At 37.9% G+C, this 22,128-nt stretch overlaps 1 protein-coding gene and 1 pseudogene across 2 annotated transcripts in view; both read right to left on the bottom strand.

Annotated features, from left to right (window-relative positions):
* The window catches only part of RNF24 (ring finger protein 24), a 109,446-nt gene that overhangs the window by 8,970 nt on the left and 78,348 nt on the right, over positions 1-22,128 (bottom strand). For both annotated transcript variants that reach the window (XM_047743677.1, XM_047743676.1), the window contains exons 3-4: positions 12,995-13,037; positions 10,678-10,719 (exon numbers count right to left, since the gene is read on the bottom strand). In XM_047743677.1, coding sequence (XP_047599633.1) covers positions 10,678-10,719; positions 12,995-13,037 — 85 coding nt within the window. The remainder of the gene's footprint in view (positions 1-10,677; positions 10,720-12,994; positions 13,038-22,128) is intronic.
* LOC125108209 (40S ribosomal protein S27-like) lies at positions 3,269-3,748 on the bottom strand (annotated as a pseudogene).

Here is a 22,128-nt window from a genome sequence, read left to right as displayed (position 1 = left end):
GAGAGCATGAACAGGGTGGAGAGGGAGAAGCAGGCTCCCTGCTAAACAGGGAGCCTGACATGGGGCTCAATCCCAGGACCCTGGGATCACAACCAAAGCTGAAGGCAGTTGCTTAACCAACTGAACCACCCAGGCGTCCCTGAATTTAACTTTCTGAGAAATTACTAAACTGTTTTCCAGAGTGGCTACATAATTTCATATTCCCACCAGCTGTGTATGAAGGGTCGAATTTCTCCTTATCATCAGGTTATTATTATTGTCTTTTTAATTATAGCCATCCTAGATGGTATGAAGTGGTATCTCATTGTGGTTTTGATGTGCATTTTTTGACTAATGATATTGTGCTTATTCGTCTGTTACATATCTTCTTTGGAGAAATGTCTTTGCCCCATTTTTTTTTAGTAGCGTTATTTTTCTTTTTATTATTGACGTGTACAATTTATTTATAAATATTCTAGATAAGAATCCCTTATTAGATAGCCAACTGATTTTTTTTTAAAAGATTTTATTTATTTATTTAACAGATAGAGATCACAAGTTGGCAGCGAGGCAGACAGACAGAGAGAGAGAGAGGAGGAAGCAGGCTCCGTTAGCCAACTGATTTTGACAAAGAAGCAAAAGCATTTCAATGACAGGACAACTTTTTCAACAAATGGTACTGGAGTAATTGGACATGGATAGGCATCAAAAGCATTATATCACCACTAAAGCATAAACAACCAAAGGAAAAAAAATCGATAAACTGGACTTCATCAAACTAAAAAGATTCTGTTCTGCAAAAGACTTGCTAGGATGAAAGGACTGATATAAAATATTTACAGATCTTTTTATTTTGTAGGCTTTTTATTATTGAGTTTAACAGTTCTTTATATATTGTGGATACTAGACTCTTAACAGATATAAGATCTGCAAATCTTTTCTCCCTGTGGGTTGTCTTTTTACTTTCTTGATAACGTTATTTGAAGTACGAGGGCTTTTACATTTTGATGAAGTTCAATTTATGTGTTTTTTGTTTTCCTTTGGTTGCTTGTGCTTTAGGTGTCATATTTAAGAAACTATTTGGGTTATTGAATCCAAAGTCACAAAAATGTGTATCTATGCTTATTTCTAAGAGTTTTATAATTTCAGTTGTTACATTTAGGCCTTTGGTCCATTTTTTAGTTTATTTTTGTACATGGTGTGAAGCAGGATTCCAACTTCATTCTTTTGCATAATTTCGTCATCTAGTTATCACAGCACCATTTATTGAATCAACTATTCTTTTCCTATTGGGTTGTCTTGACACACTTATTGAAAACCAATTGACAGGGGCACCTGGGTGGCTCAGTGGGTTAAAGCTTCTGCCTTCAGCTCAAGTCATGATCCCAGGGTCCTGGGATCGAGCCCCGAATCGGGCTCTCTGCTCAGCAGGCAGTCTGCTTCTCATCTCTCTTTCTGCCTACGTGATCTCGGTCAAAAAAAAAAAAAAAAAAAAAAAAATCAATTGACCATAAATGTGTAAGTTTGTTTTTGAACTCTCAATTCTGTTCTGTTGATCTGCATGCTTTTCCAACTGCTAGTATCACAGTCTTAAATATTGAAGCTTTAAGTTCCAAAACTGGGAGGTGTGAATCCTCCAACTCTGTTCTTTTTCAAGATTGTGTTTTGGATATTCTGTGTTACTTGCATTTCCACGTGAATTTTCAAGTCTGCTTGTCAATTTCTTCCCCTCACCCCCCAAAAAAGACAGCTGTGATTTTGATAGGAATAGCATTGATTCTGTAAATATTATGGGGAATATTGCCATCCTATCAATAGTAGGTCTTCAAAACCATAAACATAGTAGGTCTTTCCACTTATATAGGTTTTCCTTAATATCCTTCAAGGATTTTTTTTTTTTTTTGAGGATTTATTTATTTGTCAGAGAGAGAGAGAGAGAGATAGAGCATGCACACACGTGCACAAGCAGGAGGTGCAGGGGGCAGAGGGAGAAGCAGGCTTCCTGCTGTGTAAGAAGCCTGATGTGGGACTTGGTCCCAGGACTCTGGGATCATGACCCAAGCTGAAGGCAGACATTTAACTGACTGAGCCACCCAGGTGTCCCAGATATCCTTCAAGGATATTTTGTAGTTTTTAGTGTAGAAGTCTGAGCTTCTTTATTAAATTTATTCCCAGTTACCTTAATCTTTTTGATGCTGTTGTAAATGGAATAATTTTCTTAATTTCACTTTTGAATTATTCATTGCCAATGCATAGAAATACAGCTGGTTTTTGTATATTGATCTTGTATCCTGGACATCTGTTGAACTCATTTATTAGCACTCATGATTTTTGATGGATTCTTTAGAATTTTCATTTTTTATAAATCCATGTCATCTGCAAATACAGTTTTACTTCTTCCTTTCTAATCTGGATATCTTTTATTACCTTTTCTTGCCTAACTGCTCTGGCTAGACCCTGCAGTACAATGTTGAATAAAAGTGGTAAGAGCAGGCATCCTTGTCTTATTCTGACCTTAGGGCGAAAAGCTGTCAGCCTTTCACCATTAGGATGTTAGCTCTGTGTTTTTCATAGATGCCCTTTATCAAGTTGAGGAAGTTCCCTTCTATTCCTAGTTTGTTGAGTGTTTTTATCATGAAAGAATGTTAAATTTTATCAAATGCTTTTTCTGCATCTATTGAAGTGATCATGTGGGTTTTTCCGTCCCTTTATCTGTTAATATTGACTGATTTTCCTTTGTTGAACCAACCTTGTATTCCTGGGATAAATTCCACTTGGTTACAATATATAATCCTTTTTATATGCTGGTAGATTTGGTTTGCTAGTATTTTGTTGAGGATTTTTTCACCTCATATACATATGGGATATTGGTTTGGAGTTCTTTTTTTTTTTTTTTTTTTTGTGATGCCTTCATCTGGTCTTGACATTAGGACCTGCCAGAATGAGATAGGAAGAGTTCCTTATCACTTTTCATTTTCTGAAGTCAAAGAATGCATCCTATGATAATGTCAGCCCTGCCAGAAGCTGGGATAGGAATATATATACTTACTGACTGGTCAATCTGTAGATACTTGAGTTTGCCTGTTTTACATGTTAAAAGTCAGAAAAGTTCTTAACTCATGGTATCCGCAGAAAGCAGAAGGAAACTGGGTGAGGTACTGCCGAAGTAATTTTTTGCAGCTTGGGGAACAGCAGAAACTGCAAGTCCGTGGGGACTGTAAGACCATCAAGATGTGATGGCTTCAGACTCAAACAGACAGGATCACATTTGCTCTTGTTTTGTTTTGTATCCAAAATGTGTTTATCGGGATGGTTTCCCACTCATCTTGATTCAGGGTGCTTTTAGTGCTGCTTCTGTCTGAAGGAGCATTTTTCTATACACCTTGCTTTTTTCCTCCTGTAGGTTGTCAGAGGACAGTGGAGCAGTTAACACACAAAACTACCATTTGTGCCTGACCTGACTAAAGTTGGTGGTGCTTTTATAGCAACCTGGGCATTTCACATTTGTGGAGTAGGAAATGGGGCTCTGCACTAGGTGCTTCTTGTGTTTCGTCATCTCTTATGGAGAGGGATGGAGGAGATTCTTTGTGAGGGGCATGTTCTTGTGGGGAGGTTGTCACCATGGGAAAGGCTAGGGTCACATTCTTTCTCTATGCTCAGAAGCTGGATAACATGCCCATGTCCATTCTACTGAACTTTTAAATTTTATTTGAGAGAGAAAGACAGAGTGAAAGAGAGAGAGTGTACACACACAAAGGGGGAGAAACAGACTCCCTACTAGGCAGGGAGCCTGACGAGGGGCTGGATCCCAGGACCCTGGATCACTGAGCTGATGGCAGACACTTAACTGACTGAGCCACCCAGGTGCCCCTCTACCCAACTTTCTTAAATCAGAATTTCTACAAATGCAAAATAAGGAATGCCTTATTTATTTATTTATTTATTTTTTTTTATTTTTTTTTTTTTAAAGATTTTATTTATTTATTTGACAGAGAGAGATCACAGGTAGACAGAGAGGCAGGCAGAGAGAGAGAGGGAAGCAGGCTTCCTGCTGAGCAGAGAGCCCGATGCGGGACTCGATCCCAGGACCCCGAGATCATGACCTGAGCCGAAGGCAGCGGCCTAACCCACTGAGCCACCCAGGCGCCCCAGGAATGCCTTATTTAAATTTTTAAAAATGTGAGTTCCCTTGCTCTTAAGACAATTATATGAAGTAACAAACATCTTAGTAATCTTGCCATCTTGTATACTGATTCCATTCACAATACTCTGAGATTATACCCATAAATAAGACATGTTTGAGGGAACAATGGCTTTATGGAAACTACAGATGTATATTGGACTAGTATTCACCCAGTGCACCAATCTCTAAAATGCCCAAGAAGATAGGCTTTGATAATTTCCAGGTGGCTAATACCGTCTATAAATTGACCTCAAATGCAAACTGGGGAATAGAGAGTCATGTGGGGAAGACAATGTCACACACACACAAAAAATCACACAGCTCGGGTGATTCAGCCAAATGGTTTTCTTTTAAATAGATTCTATGGTGGGCACTCATTATCATTATACGTTCCCCAAATGGTTATGAGGATATCACATCTTCTGCAAAGGTAGCATTTCTAGTTCAGAAGTATCATTTAAAGTTGGAATCTTTGAAAGCTACAAAAGAACCTAAAGATGGTTGTGCTATTCAGGAAAGATCCAACTTTCCTGCTCCAAACTGAAATATAGTGGGCAGTCCCTTCCATGGCCCTCATGTATTCACGTCCTTGGTCCATTACTGTACATGCCTCATTGACTTATGACCTTCTCTCCCATGGGATCACTGTTCCTTGGTCAAACTGGTGGACTATATTCTATCCACTCAATCTTTAGGTTCCTCTATATTGTCAGTTCCTTATACATGCTTTTGACTTTTGTAGGTTTTTTTTTTTTTTTAAACTGTTTTTACAATCCAAACAAACCTGGGACAAACCTCAATTGGGCTCCAAATATTTGTATACTAATTTAAAAGCAAAATTTGTATACTAATTTAAAAGTGATTTATAAGAAGACTTATCAGTAGTTCTAGAAAGACTGAAAAGGTTTCAATCTCCTCCTACATAACAAAAGGTTGTGACAAAATCTGCACTTCCAGAGCCACTTCCTCACTGGAGCAGAGGGAAGGGGATGAACCTATGGGGAGGGAGGAGAAGAAGGAAAAGATGTTCTTTCCATAGGGGGCAACTCCAATGGGTCCAACCTTTTTGTAGTCTCTTCTTGTGGAAAGCAGGGAAGAGAAGAGCCACAGCATATCAGTTACACCACTCTTCACTCACGCCCTACCTGACTTGGGAAAACTGACCTAAAGATAGCTCTTCCTAGTCCTTGTGCAGCTAGGATCCCAGCTGCTGCTGAGATGCAGAGGGGAACAGGGTCTCCTACCCTTCTGTAGATATAAGCAATATGTGATGGAAGAGGGGATGGACTAATTCAAATCCAGAAGTTACATGGATGGCTCTACCACTGTACTGTGGATGTGAACTCAGGGTTCTACAAGACTATGTGTACTCTGGTTCATACAGCCACAACAGGTGGAGGAGGCCTTCTCTGATGTGGTGGCAGGACAGAAAAAGTGCAATGCGGAAACAAAATCTGGATGATGGCTGAAAATTTACCAACCTTGGTGAAAGACAAACCTACATATTTATGAAAGTTGACTAAACCACAGACAGGATAAATCCAAAGAAATCCATGCTCACATATATCACAATTAATTGCTGAAAACTAGACAAAGAAAAAAAAATCTTGAAAGCAGCTGGAGAAAAAGGACATATTACTGATAGAGGATCAAGGATTTGAATAACTATGAATTTCTCACTGGAAATCATGAAGGCCAGAAGGAATCGGCACATTTTAAAAGTGCTGGAAGAGGGCGCCTGGCTGGCTCAGTTAAGTGCCTGCCTATGGCTCAGCTCATGATCCTGGGGTCCTGGGATTAAGCCCTGCACTGTGCTCCCTGATCAGTGGGGAGTCTGCTTCCCCCTCTCTCTCCCCTCCCTGCTTGTGCTGTCTTGTTCTCTAATGAGTAAATAAAATCTTAAAAAAAAAAAAAAAAGTGCTGAAAGAAAATACGTGTCAACCCAGAGTTCTACCAAATAAAAATATCCTTTAGGAATGGAGGTGAAATAAAGACATTCTCAGATGAAGGCCAACTAGTAGAATTCACAGCCAGCAGATCTGCTCTAAAAGAAATGCTAAAGAAAGATCATCAGATAGAAGGAAAATGGAATTAAGAAGGAAATTGGAATATTAGGAATGAAGAACAACATAAATGATAAATATTTATCACTATTCTTCCTCTCCTGAATTCTTTAAAATACATTTGACAGTTTTAAGTAAAAATGTTCAAATAACCCTAAGAAGGCAGGAATAAGGAAAAGGAAATACAAAGAGAGGGAAAAGCAGAAGACAAATAATACAGTATTAGACCTAATTCCAAACATCAATAATTGCCTCTAATGTAAATGGTCTAAACATACCAATTAAAACAAAGATTGGCAGAGTGGGTTAAAGAAAAAAAAAAGCCCATAACCCAAACTTATGCTATCTATAAGAAAACTCACTTCAAATATAATTATATAGGTAGACTGAAAATAAAAAAAACAATCAAAAGAAAGCTAGAGGTGCTACATATTTTTTTTTAAAAAGGAGTTAATTCTTTTTATTTATTTTAGAGAGAGAGAGAAAGAGCAAGCTCGTGAGCACAAATGGAGAGAATCTTCAAGCAGACTCCCCACTGAGTGGGGAGCCTGATGCAGGGCTTGATCTCACTACCCATAAGATCATGACCTGAGCTAAAACTAAGAGTCAGATACTTAACTGACTGAGCTGCCCAGACACCCCAGCTAGAGGTGCTATATTAATACTAGGCATAGATTTCAAAGCAAAGAAAACTACCAGAGATGAAGAGGGTATTACAATTTCAATAAAAGTATCAATTCACCAAGAAGACACAATCCTAAAAATCCTAAATGTGTATTCGGCTAACAACAGAGCCTTATATAAATAAATAAATAGGTGGAAAGACATAATATGTTTATAGATTAGAAGACTCATGGTCTTCTAGACCAAGATGCCAATTTTCCCCCGATTTATAGACTTAATGCAGTACTAATAAAAAATCCCAGCAGGATTTCTTCTTTTTTGTAGATAAAGACTAGCTGATGCTACAATTTATGTGGAAGAGTGAGGAATTAGACTAGCTAAAACAGTTGTGGAAAAGAATAAAGTTGGAGGATCATACTGCCTGATTTTAAGATTTATGAAGCTATAGTAAGCTTTGTTAGTAAAGCTAGATTAAAACTGTGGTGTTGGAGAAGGGATGAGTGTATAAATCAAAGGAACAGAATGGAGAATCCAGAAATAGTCACAAAATATGACCATTTGATTTTTGACAAAGGAAATTTAATGGAGAAAGCTACCACTCACCAAACTAGAGCTGGGGACACTGTGGTGAACAAATCAAAGACTAAGTGCAAACAGGGGCAGATCATAAACTAATGCCAAGCCTCTCAGGCTTCTCTTGAAGAACCCCAGATCTAGCAACAACTAGTCTATATTTTCACATGGCAACAATCAGCTAGAGCTGAGTGCTGGCAACTCCTTTAACAGGATCTACATGTCCCAGTGTGTCACAGCACCCTTCTGTTTTTGATACCAAGACTTTATTAGATGCCATATATTAACCCACTTGCATGACAGTTCTGTTGTTTCTCTCAGATCTCCTTCTGTATATCTGTGTCTCTATGAAAAGATGGAGAAATAAACAAAAGTAGGAAAGACTATGGGTACTGAGAGGACATTTTCTTCACAGAAGGACAATATATTCTCGTGTTTTGATTATGTACATGTATCTCCTTAGCTTCACTTAGTATAAATGTTGTTTGACTCCTATACTGGTAGGAAAAATTAAGCAAAAATGATATAGTGACAGCTATAGAGCCAACTGTCTAAGAAGCTGGGTGGGGGGTGGTACCTGGGCATCTCAGTCTACAAGGTCCCAGGAAGTCTCCCTTAGGGGAGCAAAAGCCAAGGAGAAGCTGTCTGCTCAACACCAGTACCTCCAAAAACTTCTCAGCATATATCCCAGATAACACACAGCACCCACTGCATACTTCAGTATGACTTTCTCATTTATAGTCCCCTCTACCAGACTGTTAACTGCTTAAGAGCAGAAATTAGTTATTTTATGCTTATTTGCTTTTCTCTAGTTCAGTACAGCATTGACATGTTTTATGTATCCAGTAACTCTAAAATTATTATTATTTCAGAGAGGGAGAGAAGAGGGAGAGAGAGAATCCCAAAGATGCTCCACACCCAATGCAGAGCCTGACTTGGGGCTTGATCGCACAACCCTAATACCATGCATGACCTGAGCCAAAACCAAGAGTTGGACACCTAACCAACTGAGCCACCCAGGTGCCCCAACTCTAAAATTATTTTAAAAGTAACATATTAACCTATTTTCCTTCCTTAAGAACCATTACATATAAAACTAACATCTTTTTTGACCAACTTCCCCTAATCTTTTTTCTCTTCTCTTCCTCCATGTAACTATGTGTCATCCTCAAACCCAATAAAACACCTTGTAGTATGCATATATATCCATGAACAATATGGTATTTAGTTCAGTTTATATGTCAAATAAACATTTATATCACTTTGTGACTTGCTTTGTTTTGGATCCCACTAGAGATCTGTCCCAGTTGACACATTTACAGGTAGAGCTCAGTCCTTAATTTTGCCTCCTTTATAGTACCCTCATTGTACTCTAACAGGTTTCCTTGCTTCCCTCCCTCTCTTCTGGGTAATCTTCCAGTATATCATGTTTTATTTATTTACTCACCACTGATGGACATTTAGCTTGTCTTTGATATTTCACTACTGTAATTATTCACTAGTAACAGTATCCATATTAAAATTCCACATGCTAACACAGGACCAAACTCTTACCACTATAGTTAGGATACAGGAATGCACACATACACAACTCAAAAGTCTGACAAAATAGTTTCATCACCAAGAAATGCAACTTGAAAGGACCAAATGAATTGCAAAAAGTGCCTGACTGCTTCTAGAAACAAGCTGTAAAGCAAGGTTAGGTTATCCTAGCTACCAGTTTCAACACACAGCACCCTCGGCATACTTCTCCCCAGATAATGGGGAGAAGGGATCAGTAGCTGGTCAGACTCGGCGGAACGGGAATGGGTGGGTGCCAATGGGATACTAACTCCAATGCATAGTGATGCGATGCAATGTCCTCATTCAAGATAAAGACTCGTTCTAATCCAGTGGCTCACACCAATGAGGAAGATTTCTGCTCCTGAGGAACCTGGTTGTTTAATACTGGTAAAATGTGTCAGAATATAATCTTTACATTTATGGTCCTCAAAGAGACCTCAAATAGAAACGAGATCATCCTCCATTACTTCATGTTAAGTTTGGGAAAATTTAAAAATCAAACAGCAAAAATAAACAAACAAACAAACTAATTAATTAAAAAAATCAAACAGTAATTGATGCTTTGGGTTTAATCCAAGGTTAGGTCTAAAATGCTGTAATACAGCAACTCTGATAAAAAAAAATGCAAAAAGAGCAAAGGAGCAGTAGACATTTTCAAAGTGTTTGACAATAATATAAATCATTCTTTTTTTTCCCCAAGATTTTATTTACTTATTTGATAAAGGGAGAGAGCGCACAAGAAGGGGGAGTAGCAGGCAGAGGGAGAGGGAGAAGCAGGCTCGATCTCAGGACCCTGAGATCATGACCCGAGCCAAAGGCAGATACTTAACCGACTGAGCCACCCAGGCACCCCTAAATCATTATTTTATTATTATTCAAATAATTTTACAAATCAACTCTCTTTGAAGAGACTAGCAATGAAGTTGTCCCACAATTAGATTACATAAAGACAGATATTATAATGTACAGCTTTCCAAGTCCTTGTTTCACAAACCAATTCAAAAACTTGGAAAGGAAGGAAGAGAAAAGGGCCCTAAAATTAAAAATTCTGAAATACTGTAGTCAGAGATGAACTAAGGAGTAAAATGAAAAAGAATTATTACAGGCAATGTGCCTGAAGGTGTACAGCAGGATACACACACACTTTTGTATTCACGTTACAAAGCGTGGTAGCATAATGAACACCTGGGAACCAACCATGCAACTACATCACTAGATAATCCCAAGGAATCATATCTCCCCTTACGTTCTTCTCTATTGTATCCTCTTGCCTCACCTCCCCAAACTCCCACCCCCATGAAGTAATCACTGCCTCTTTTGTGCCATTTATATGAAGGGATTACTAGGAACATTTTCAAGAATGAAATTAGTGCAAATTCATCTTGAGTAGAAAAACTAATTTATACTTACCTCCTCATATCAGGGATAGCACAGAGCATTCCTACTGCTATGAAATCTTATGACACCACCATCTCTATTAAAAATCTTCTCACAATTAATTAATCTTCTCTCTTAAAGTCATCTCATAACTGATTTTTATGTGACCTCACCCTCAAATATTCTATTAAGCAGATCAAGATAAGCTTAACTTTTGTTAACTTCTCAAAATAAAGATGGTTAAGCATACCACAGCATATTATTTCTATTAGATAACAGCTTGAGAAAAGATTAAAATACTTATAGGCAACTTACCTCATGTAAATTCAGTTCTTTTACTTTCTCTTTTAATATAACCTGTAAGACAAAAAAAAATGTTATGCCCATTTAAATCTATAATTTAAAAAATTTCTCACTTTACTCAAACATATTTTTCTTTTGTATATGTAGCTCATTTCTCCTTCTGTGCAATATTGGAGAAAACCTCTTTTACTGAGACAGAACATTTTAGCCATATTTTTTTTAGCAAAATTTTTAACTTGAGTAGCAATGCAATGTTCTCCTGAAAAGCAATTTTAAAATCCCCTTGAGTATATAGATTAAATTTCAGGAAAAGACATAAATACATGCACATCTGGACCAAGTGCTAACTTAGGAGGAAAATAAATGAAGTTGACTCTCATGATTCACTAAAACACAGTATTAACTGATAGAACTGATTTTTAATTTATAAAAGATTAAAAAATAAAGTCAGTGGGGTGTGTGGGTGGCTCAGTGGGTTAAAGCCTCTGCCTTCAGCTCAGGTCATGATCCCAGGGTCCTGGGATCAAGCCCCACATTGGGCTCTCTGCTCAGCAGGGAGCCTGCTTCCCTTCCTCTCTCTCTGCCTGCCTCTCTGCCTACTTGTGATCTCTGTCTGTCAAATAAATAAATAAAATCTTAAAAAAAAAAAATAAAGTCAAGCTTAATTTCCAAGTTTTGCTTATTTTTATACATCATTATCCTCAGAAAATTTCAGCTCGGCCCAAAGTCATGTAAATGAACTTAAAATTCACCCAGGTGCTATCCCTAACCTGATTTTGTGGTGACAGGATTCCAGTTTAAAAAAAATGACAAGTGGCAAGAGGGCAGCAGATCACTATTTAAAAAGAAAATTTCCAGGGGTTCCTGACTGGCTGTTGGTAGAGCATGTGACTCTTGATCTTGGGGTTGTGAATTCAAGCCCCAGAATGGGTGTAGTGACTACTTAAAAAAATAATATCCTTAAAAGATAAAAAAATAAAATAGAAAATTTTGGAGAATAAATAGATTATTAGGATTATATGCTATCTTAAAGTGAAAAAATAGGCAAGTGAAATTGGGGGAAAATCTCCCAGTTTTGAGTATCTTACATTCTTGAACCAAAAATTGTTTTCAGGGAAAATCACATTTTCAGAAATCACAACCTAAAGCTACCATCCAGCTATGTGGGGATATACTAAATTTCTAATTCAGTATATTTTAAAGACCACTTTACTGTCTCTCTTGTTACTCTATTAATTCTATCAGTCAATTTTACTTGTTAAATGACATTAAGGCCAATTTTACTTTCTAATTAGCTTACATAAAAATATCCTATATTTTGTCAAGTTTATGATAATACTGAAAACATTTTATAATAATATCGAGATGAAAGGATTCATTAATTTAGAAAAGTAGAACATTCAACTCTGAATCTCACATAAGACCTATGGGGAAGTACACTGGGTTACCTATGAACATCAGTGTGGACATTCTAAGGAACTCGACAAGGAGCTCAGATTTTCTAGAGTCATAAACAAAAGATGGACAAAGAGATACATAATTCTAAAATGGTGACATGGTCCTGCAGCATCAGTGTTAGCAAGGTTAAAGACCCAAGCAAACTAAAGCTTACCCTACCACTCCACAAAAACAAACAAAAAACAAAAACAAAACAAAACAAAAAACCTAAAACCAGAAAGCAAAAAAAAAACGAAGGACAATAAAAATAATTTCACACTTTGGACCAAAAGAAAATTAAGGAACACCTAGGCCTACTGTTTGGTGTCAATGGTAGAATGTTAACAGATGACACATGGAAGAAAAAACAAATTTTACTTGGCCATCAAGAAAAGCTAAGTTTATTCCCTCAAAGAACAAATCAATAAAGGAATGAAAGTACAAAGGGTAGGGATTAACAGCAATGACCCAAATATTTAGACTTCTGGTTGTGTGACATGAGAAGGAGGAGGAGATGAGATCACTATAATGCAACTGTTCACCTCTGAGGAACTGATACGTCTGCTAATGGAAGAGGTAAAAAATTCATTTAATGGAATCTCTTAACTCCACTAGATTAACAGTGATTTCAAGGATTATAAACCATAGCATTTCCTTTTAGCAGTGTTGGCTAAAGTTCCTGTTATATTATTATATCATCTGAACTTCAAATACTATGAAAGAAATTACTTAAAGTGAAATTGATCTATTTTTGTACTGCAATCTGGAAGTGAAATGCTAAAATGAACAAAAGTAAATCCAGTCCCAGCTAAACTATGAGTGGAAATCGAAATTCTTATTTTTTGGTACAAAAAAAAAAAAAATCAAGGCCAATCTGAAGTAAATTTCTTACCTGTTTGTAGGCATAAAATTCTTTGTGTGCTTGATGTCTTAGCCTAAAAGACAGAAATAAGCAATGTGATGTTAAGGTGTTTTTTTTTGTTTTTTTTTTTTTAGTTTTTTTATTTTTTGATGTTAAGGTTTTTAATAGAACAATTTGATAAAGCTCTTAAACAGATTTTTGATATTAATTCAAATAATTTATGGTTTAAAATCCCAAATCTTTGTCCTGAAAAACACGCAAATGACGTATCTGTTACCATATTATGAGAAAGTAGCCAAAGAACCATAAAATGTTATCCAAATGTTAAATTCAGTGAAATCTCATTAAAACACATCTTAGCACAATAAACATTTTAATGAAGAAGGCTCAATTCTATTTATATTGGTAACAGTCCACTTGTTCTAATAATATTTAATGTATCACTTCTTCTTTCCCAATTTGGATGCCTTTAATTTCTTTTTGTTGTCTGATTGCTGAGGCTGGGACTTCTAGTACTATGTTCAATAGCAGTGGTGATAATGGACATCCCTGCCGTGTTCCTGACTTTAGCGGAAAAGCTCTGTTTTTCTCCATTGAGAATGATATTCGTGGTGCGTTTTTCATAGATGGCTTTGATGATATTGAGGTATGTACCCTCTATCCCTACACTGTGAAGAGTTTTGATCAGGAAAGGATGCTGTACTTTGTCAAATGCTTTTTCAGCATCTATTGAGAGTATCATATGGTTCTTGTTCTTTCATTAATGTGTTGTGTCACATTGATTGATTTGTGGATGTTGAACCAACCTTGCAGTCCTGGAATTAATCCCACTTGGTCATAGTAAATAATCCTTTTAATGTATTGTTGGATCCTATTGACTAGTATTTTGGTGAGAATTTTTGCATTTGTGTTCAAACAAGGATACTGGTGTGTAATTCTCTTTTTTGATGGGATATCTGTCTGGTTTTGGGATTAAGGTAATGCTGGCTTCATAAAATGAGTTTGGAAGTTTCCCTTCCATTTCTATTTTTGGGAACAGTTTCAAGAGAATAGGAATTAATTCTTCTTTAAATGTTTGGTGGAATTCCCCTGGGAAGCCGTCTGGCCCTGGGCTCTTGTTTGGAGATTTTTGATGACTGCTTCAATCTCCTTACTGGTTATAGGTCTGTTCAGGTTTTCTATTTTTTCCTGGTTTAGTTGTGGTAGTTTATATGTCTCTAGGAATGCATCCATTTCTTACAGATTGTCAAATTTGCTGGTGTATAGTTGTTCATAATATGTTCTTATAATTATATTTCTTTGGTGTTGATTGTGATCTCTCCTCTTTCATTCATGATTTTATTAATTTGGGTCCTTTCTCTTTTCTTTTTGGTAAGTCTGGCCAGGGGTTTATCAATCTTATTAATTCTTTCAAAGAACCAGCTCCTAGTTTTGTTGATTTGTTCTATTGTTTTTTTTGGTTTCTATTTCATTGATTTCTGCTCTGATCTTAATGATTTATCTTCTCCTGCTGGGTTTAGGCTTTCTTTGTTATTCTTTCTCCAGCTCCTTTAGGTGTAAGGTTAGGTTGTGTATTTGACACCTTTCTTGTTTCTTGAGAAAGGCTTGTATTACTATATATTTTCCTCTCAGGGTTGCCTTTGCTGTGTCCCACAGATTTTGAACCGTTGTGTTTTCATTAGCATTTGTTTCCATTATTTTTTTCAATTCTTCTTTAATTTCCTGGTTGACCCATTCATTCTTTTTTTTTTTTTTTTTTTTTTTAAGATTTTATTTATTTGTCAGAGAGAGAGAGGAGAGAGAGCGAGCACAGGCAGACAGAATGGCAGGCAGAGGCAGAGGGAGAAGCAGGTTCCCTGACGAGCAAGGAGCCTGATGTGGGACTCGATCCCAGGACGCTGGGATCATGACCTGAGCCGAAGGCAGCTGCTTAACCAACTGAGCCACCCAGGCGTCCCGACCCATTCATTCTTTAGAAGGATGCTCTTTAGTCTCCATGTATTTGGGTTCTTTCCAAATTTCCTCTTGTGATTGAGTTCTAGCTTCAGAGCACTGTGGTCTGAAAATATGCAGGGAATGACCCAATCTTTTGATACTGGTTGAGACCTGATTTATGACCCAGGATGTGATCTATTCTGGAGAATGTTCCATGTGCACTAGAGAAGAATGTGTATTCTGTTGCTTTGGGATGGAATGTTCTGAATTATCTGTTATGTCCATCTGGTCCAGTGTGTCATTTAAGGCCTTTATTTCCTTGTTGATCTTTTGCTTGGATGATCTGTCCATTTCAGTGAGGGGAGTGTTAAAGTCCCCAACTATTATTGTATTGTCGATGTGTTTCTTTGATTTTGTTATTAATTGGTTTATATAGTTGGCTGCTCCCATGTTAGGGTCATAGATATTTAAAATTGTTAGATCATCTTGTTGGACAGACCCTTTGAGTATGATATAGTGTCCTTCCTCATCTCTTATTATAGTCTTTGGCTTAAAATCTAATTGATCTGATATAAGGATTGCCACCCCAGGTTTCTTTTGATGTCCATTAGCATGATAAATTGTTTTCCACTCCCTCATGTTAAATCTGGAGGTGTCTTTGGGTCTAAAATGAGTTTCTTGTAGACAGCATATTGATGTTTTTTTTTTTTTTTTTAAATCCATTCTGATACCCTGTGTCTTTTGATTGGGGCATTTAGCCCATTTACATTCAGGGTAACTATTGAGAGATATGAATTTAGTGTCATTGTATTGCCTGTAAGGTGACTATTACTGTATATTGTCTCTATTCCTTTCTGGTCTACTACTTTTAGGCTCTTTGTTTAGAGGAACCCTTTTCCTGTAGAGCTGGTTTGGTGTTTACAAATTCTTTCAGTTTTTGTTTGTTCTGAAAGCTTTTAATCTCTCCTTCTATTTTCAATGATAGCCTAGCTGGATATAGTATTCTTGGCTGCATGTTTTTCTCGTTTAGTGCTCTGAATATATCATGCCAGCTCTTTCTGGCCTGCCAGGTCTCTGTGGATGAGTCTGCTGCCAATCTAATATTTTTATCATTGTATATTACAGACTTCTTGTCCTGAGCTGCTTTCAGCATTGTCTCTTTGTCACTAAGACTTATGAATTTTACTATTAGATGACGGGGTATGGACCTATTCTTTTGATTTTGAGGGGGGGTTTTCTGTGCCTCCTGGATTTTGATGCTTGTTCCCTTTGCCATATTAGGGAAATTCTCTACAATAATTCTCTCTAATATACCTTCTGCTCCCCTCTTTCTTCTTCTGGAATCCCAATTATTCTAATGTTGGTATCTTATGGTATCACTTATCTCTTGAATTCTCCCCTCGTGGTCCAGTAGTTATTTGTCTCTCTTTTGCTCAGCTTCTTTATTCTCTGTCATTTGGTTTTCTATATCACTAATTCTCTCTTCTGCCTCATTTATCCTAGCAGTAAGAGCCTCCATTTTTTGATTGCACCTCATTAACAGATTTTTTTTTTATTTCAACTTGGTTAGATTTTAGTTCTTTTATTTCTCTAGAAAGGGCTTTTATTTCTCCAGACAGCATTTCTCTAATATCTTCCATGCCTTTTTCGAGCCCAGCTAGCACCTTGAGAATCGTCATTCTGAACTCTAGATCTGACATAATACCAATGTCCATTTTGATTAGGTCCCTAGCCTTCAGTACTGCCCCTTGTTCTTTTTTTTTTTGTGGTGAGTTTTTCCTGCCTTGTCATTTTATCCAGATAAAAATATTATGAAGGAGAGAATAAAATACTAAAAGGGTGGCAAAGACCCCAGGAAAATGTGCTTTAACCAAATCAGAAGAGTCCCCAAATAATGGGGGGAAGAAAGGGGGTAAAAAGTTCAGAAAAGAAAATTTAAAAAAAAATCTATAAAAAAGAAAATATATATTTAGACTGGTGAATAGAACAGAGTCACCCACTTAATTTTGGGAGTATTTTGGTCTCCTAGAAGAAACTATATCCCAAAATTTTAAGAATGAAAAACATATATATATATACACACACACATACATACACAACATAAGGGTAAACATGATGAAGGGATGAAATATGACTATAAAGATGAAAAATTAAAAAAAATTTTCTAAAAAAAGAGTTGGTAAGTTGCTTAGGAGAAAAAAAAAAAAAAAAAAAAAAAAGGAAGTGGAGAGAATTTGCTCAGGCTGGAGACTAGAACAAAGCCCAGTACTAGATTTAGGGTATATTTTGATCTATTAGGAGGAGTTGTATCTCAAACTTTTTTAGAAGAAAAAACCCTATGTGTATACAAAAAATAAAGTTAGACACAATGAAGCATAAAATATGACTATAATAATGAAGGCTCAAAAAGATTTTTTTTAAATGAAAGGTATTGTTAAGATAAACTAGTTAGAAAACATTAAGAGAAGGGCGCCTGGGTGGCTCAGTTGTCGGGCGTCTGTCTTCAGCTCAGGACATGGTCCCAGGGTTCTGAGATCGAGCCCCGCATTGGGCTCCCTGCTCAGCGGGAGGCCTGCTTCTCCCTCTCCCACTCCCCCTGCTTGTAGTCCCTCTCTGTCTCTTTTTCTCTCTGTGTCAAATAAATAAATAAAATCTTAAAAAAAATTAAGAAAGGAAAGAGTAAAAGTTAAAAAAATTTTAGCATAAGAAAAAAATAAAATAAAAAAAACTTAATTAACTTTGCAAGACTAAAGAATCATGGGGAGAAAGCCATGAATTCCATGCTTTGCTTTCTCCTCCTCCTTTGTAATTCCACTGTTCTCCTTAGTAAGTGAACTTGGTCTTGGCTGGATTTCTTGCTGATCTTCTGGGGGAGGGTCTTGTAGTAATTCTCAAGTGTCTTTGCCCGAGGCAGAATTGCACAGCCCTTACCAGGGCCCGGGCTAAGTAATCCGCTTGGGTTCACTTTTGGGAGCTTTTGTTCCCTGAACGCTTTCCATAGAGTTCTGGAGGATGGGAATGAAAATGGTGGCCTCCTAATCTCAGGCCCGGAGGAGCTGAGAGCTACGGGCCCCACTCCTCAGTGTGCCCTTGGAGAAAAGTGCTCAATCACGCCGTCTCTCTGGCCTCTGGCCGCGCTCCGTGCTCACCCAGCCTGTGACCAAGCATCTCTGTCTCTGGCACACAGCCCCGCCTGGAGTCTCCAAACCCAGCAGATCCCTGCACTCCTCCAGGGGGGTCTCCCTGGATCTTATGGGGTGCCTGCTCAAAGAGGCCTCACTGTGGCCTCACTGTGCCACGGATCACAGCTTAAGGTAACCCCTAGTTGAGAGCTCACTCCTTAGCTCCGTCTCTGTAGCTGGCTTCCCTGCTCTAATACCTGCGAGCTCTATGACATTCAGACACCCGGATCCTTCTGTGACCCCGGGGACCTGAGACCATGCGTCCCCATGTGGCTTCACCCTGGCTTAGCCTCTGGAGTGATGTCCCTCAGTAGAGCAGACTTTTAAAAGTTCTGATTTTGTGCTCCGTTGCTCCGCCACTTGCTGGGAGCTGGCCCCTCCCCCCGCAGTCTATCTTCCCATAGCTTTGGAGTCACTTCTCCACAGGTCCTACCTTTCAGAAAGTGAGTGATTTTCTGTTTCTAGAATTGCTGCTCTTCTTCTCTTCGATCTCCTGTTGGATTTGTAGGTGTTCGGAATGGTTTGATAAACTATCTAGTTGATCTCCTGCTACCTGATGTCGTCTCAGCCTGCTACTCCTCTGCCATCTTGACTCCTCCCCATCCCAATCCCATCTTGTTTCATTTTTTCCTTCCCTATCCCCCAAAGTCCCCACATTGCCTCTCAAATTCCTCATATCAGGGAGATCATATGATAATTGTCTTTCTCTGACTGACTCATTTCGCTCAGCATAATACCCTCTAGTTCCATCCATGTCCTTGCAAATGCAAGATTTCATTTCTTTTGATGGCTGCATAGTATTCCATTGTATGTATGTATATATATATATCTCACATCTTCTTTATCCATTCATCTGTTGATGGACATCTAGGTTCTTTCCATAGTTTGGCTATTGTGGACATTGCTGCTATAAACATTTGGGTGCACGTGCCCCTTCGGATCACTACATTTGTATCTTTATGGTAAATACCCAGTAGTGCAATTGCTGGTCATAGGGTAGCTCTATTTTCAACTTTCTGAGGAACCTCCAAGTTGTTTTCCAGAGTGCCTGCACCAGCTTGCATTCCCCACCACTGTTGATGAATACTGAGGTTACTTCCAGTTTGGGGCTATTGTAAATAAAGCTACTACGTAAATTCTACATCTGTGAGATTAGAGTTCTGTTATTTTTAAGCCACTTGGGTTTGTGGTACTTTGTTATAGCAGTCCTGGGAAATGATGCACCTGGTGTCATTACATTAGTTTTTGTTTTGTTTTGTTTTTAAAGATTTTATTTATTTGTCAGAGGGAGCAAGCACAGGATGGGGAGTGGCAGGCAGAGAGGGAGAAATAGGCTCCTCGCTGAGCAAGGAGCTGGATGTGGGACTCAATCCCAGGACTCTGGGATTACCAGATGAGCCAAAGGCAGACATGTTGTCACTGAGCCACCCAGGTATCCCCACATTAGCTTTTTTTTTTTTTTTTCTTTTATCTTCTAGTCTGAAATAATTTCGGACTTACAGAAAAGCTTAAAAAAATAGAGTTCACATATACTTTCCTCCCAAATTTTCCAGTGTTCACAACTTACACAATCATTGTCCGATAATCAAACCCAGGAAATTAACACTGATATTATTACTATTATTTTATTACTATTATATTATTTATTTATTATTTATTACTATTATATTATTATAATATTAAACAAACTTCATTTCAATTTCAAACTTTTTTTTAAAAGATTTTATTTATTTATTTGACAGACAGAGATCACAAGTAGGCAGAGAAGCAGGCAGAGAGGGGAGGAAGCAGGCTCCCTGCTGAGCAGAGAGCCCGATATGGGGCTTGATCCCAGGACCCTGGGATCATGACCTGAACCAAAGGCAGAGGCTTTAACCCACTGAGCCACCCAGGTGCCCCGTTTTTCAAACTTTTTTTTTCATTAGCGTCCTTTTCCTGTTCTTTTATCCAATCTAAGACCTTGCATCTATTTAGGTCTCCTTAGCCTCCTCCAATCCCTGACAATTCTTTAGTTTTCCCTTGACTTTCAAGATTTTGACACATTAGCCATGATCATTTGGTTATGGTGGTGTCTACTGGGTCTCTCCACTGTAAAAGTTACTATTTCCCTTGGGGAGCCTGGGTTGCTCAGTGGGTTAAGCCTCTGCCTTTGGCTCAGGTCATGATCTCAGGGTCCTGGGATCAAGCCCTGCATCCAGGCTTTCTGCTCAGCAGGGAGCCTGCTTCCCCCCTCTCTCTGCCTGTCTCTCTGCCTACTTGTGATCTCTATCAAATAAATAAAATCTTAAAAAGAAAAAAGTTACTATTTACCTCTTTGTGACTGATCAATCAATATCTTGCAGGAGAGATGTTGAAACTATGCAAATACCCTATTTTTTTCCCTCAAACTTTTGCCCACTGATTTTTTTTTTTAAACATTTTATTTATTTATTTGAGATAGAGACAGTGAGAGAGAGCATGAGCGAGGAGAAGGTCAGAGGGAGAAGCAGACTCCCCATGGAGCTGGGAGCCTGATGCGGGACTCGATCCCGGGACTCCAGGATCATGACCTGAGCCGAAGGCAGTCGCTTAACCAACTGAGCCACCCAGGCGCCCTTGCCCACTGATTTTAGCACCCATCTTGCTTTCAACAGTTACTATAGTGGCTGCATGGTGATAGTTTTGTAGTTTTCTAATTCCTTGTATATTAACTGGAATTCTTCTGTATGGGAAGAGATGTCCCATCTTCCTTATTTATTTATATCCATATTAACTTGTGGATATTTGTTTTAGTCTATGGGTTATAATTCAGTAAGATCATTATTTATTTTGTTGCTCAAATTGATTTGGGTTTGGCCTTTAGGAGCTCCACCAGGCTGACTTGTGTCCTTTCAGCTTGCCCTTACCCTTTTCCATGCATGTCCTTGCTTACTCCTATGAAAAGGTGTTCCAAGCTCATCTTGTATTTCCCATGCCCCAGTTGTAGAATTAACCACTTCTTCGAAAGAGTCTTGGTTCCTTTTATTAAAGAATAGTATTTAGAAACCAAATTCTGGGTGCTAGATGAATAGCACTTTGTTTTAAATACTGGGGCTTTGAAACAAGTTTCGGGTCTGATAGTGTTAAGTCCTCAAGCTCTGCTTTTAACTACTGTCTTGGCTATTCTTGATCCTCTGCACTTCCATATAAATTTAATGAGGTAGTCAGTTTCCACAAAAAATCTGCTGGGATTTTAACCGAGGTTGTACATAGAATTTATAGATCAACTGTGGGAATAACTGACATCTTGCAAGTCTAAGTTTCCAAACTATCAACATAATATATTCCTCTGTTTGTTACATCTTCTTTCTTCCTTTTTTTCTAGGTAGGGCACTTGTAATTTTCTATATTTTGATTACAACATCCTAGTACTTGTGAAGTGGATCTCATAGTGGCTTTAATTTTCACTTCCTTTATGATCAATGATCATAAAGATGAGATCCAGATGTTCTATTTGAACATCTTTTCATGTATTTCTTGGCCATTCATATATCCTTTTTGGGAAAATGGCTATTTATTTAAGTCTTTTGTCTATTTTAAAATTGTCTTTCGTCATTGAATTGTTAGAATTTTTAAAAAAATATACTCTGGTTATTAAATCCTTATCAGATATATGAATTGGAGGGATGCCTGGGTGGCTTAGTTGGTTAAGTGTCTGCCTTCAGCTCAAGTCATGATCCTGGGGTCCTGGGATCGAGCCCTACATCAGGCTCCCTGCTCAGTGGGATGCCTGCTTCTCCCTTTCCTGCTCTCCCTGTTTGTGATATCTGTCAAATAAATAAATAAAATCCTAAAAAAATGATATATGAACTGGAAATATTTCTCTTCCATTCTGTAGATTATCTTTTTACCTTTTTTTTTTTTTAAATAAAAGATATATTTATTAGAAAGAGAGAGAGAAAGAATGTGTGCAAGTGAGGGCAAAGGGAGGAGAATCTCCAGCAGACTCCACGCACGGAGTCTGAAATGGGGCTCAATCTCATGACCCCGAGATCATGATCTGAGCCGAAATTAAGAGTCAGACACTTA

Source organism: Lutra lutra, chromosome 9 (genome assembly GCF_902655055.1).
Source record: "Lutra lutra chromosome 9, mLutLut1.2, whole genome shotgun sequence".
In the NCBI taxonomy this organism is placed as follows: Eukaryota; Metazoa; Chordata; class Mammalia; order Carnivora; family Mustelidae; genus Lutra; species Lutra lutra.
The sequence above is the reverse complement of the archived record's forward strand: the minus strand, read 5'-3'. Positions and strand labels throughout refer to the sequence as shown.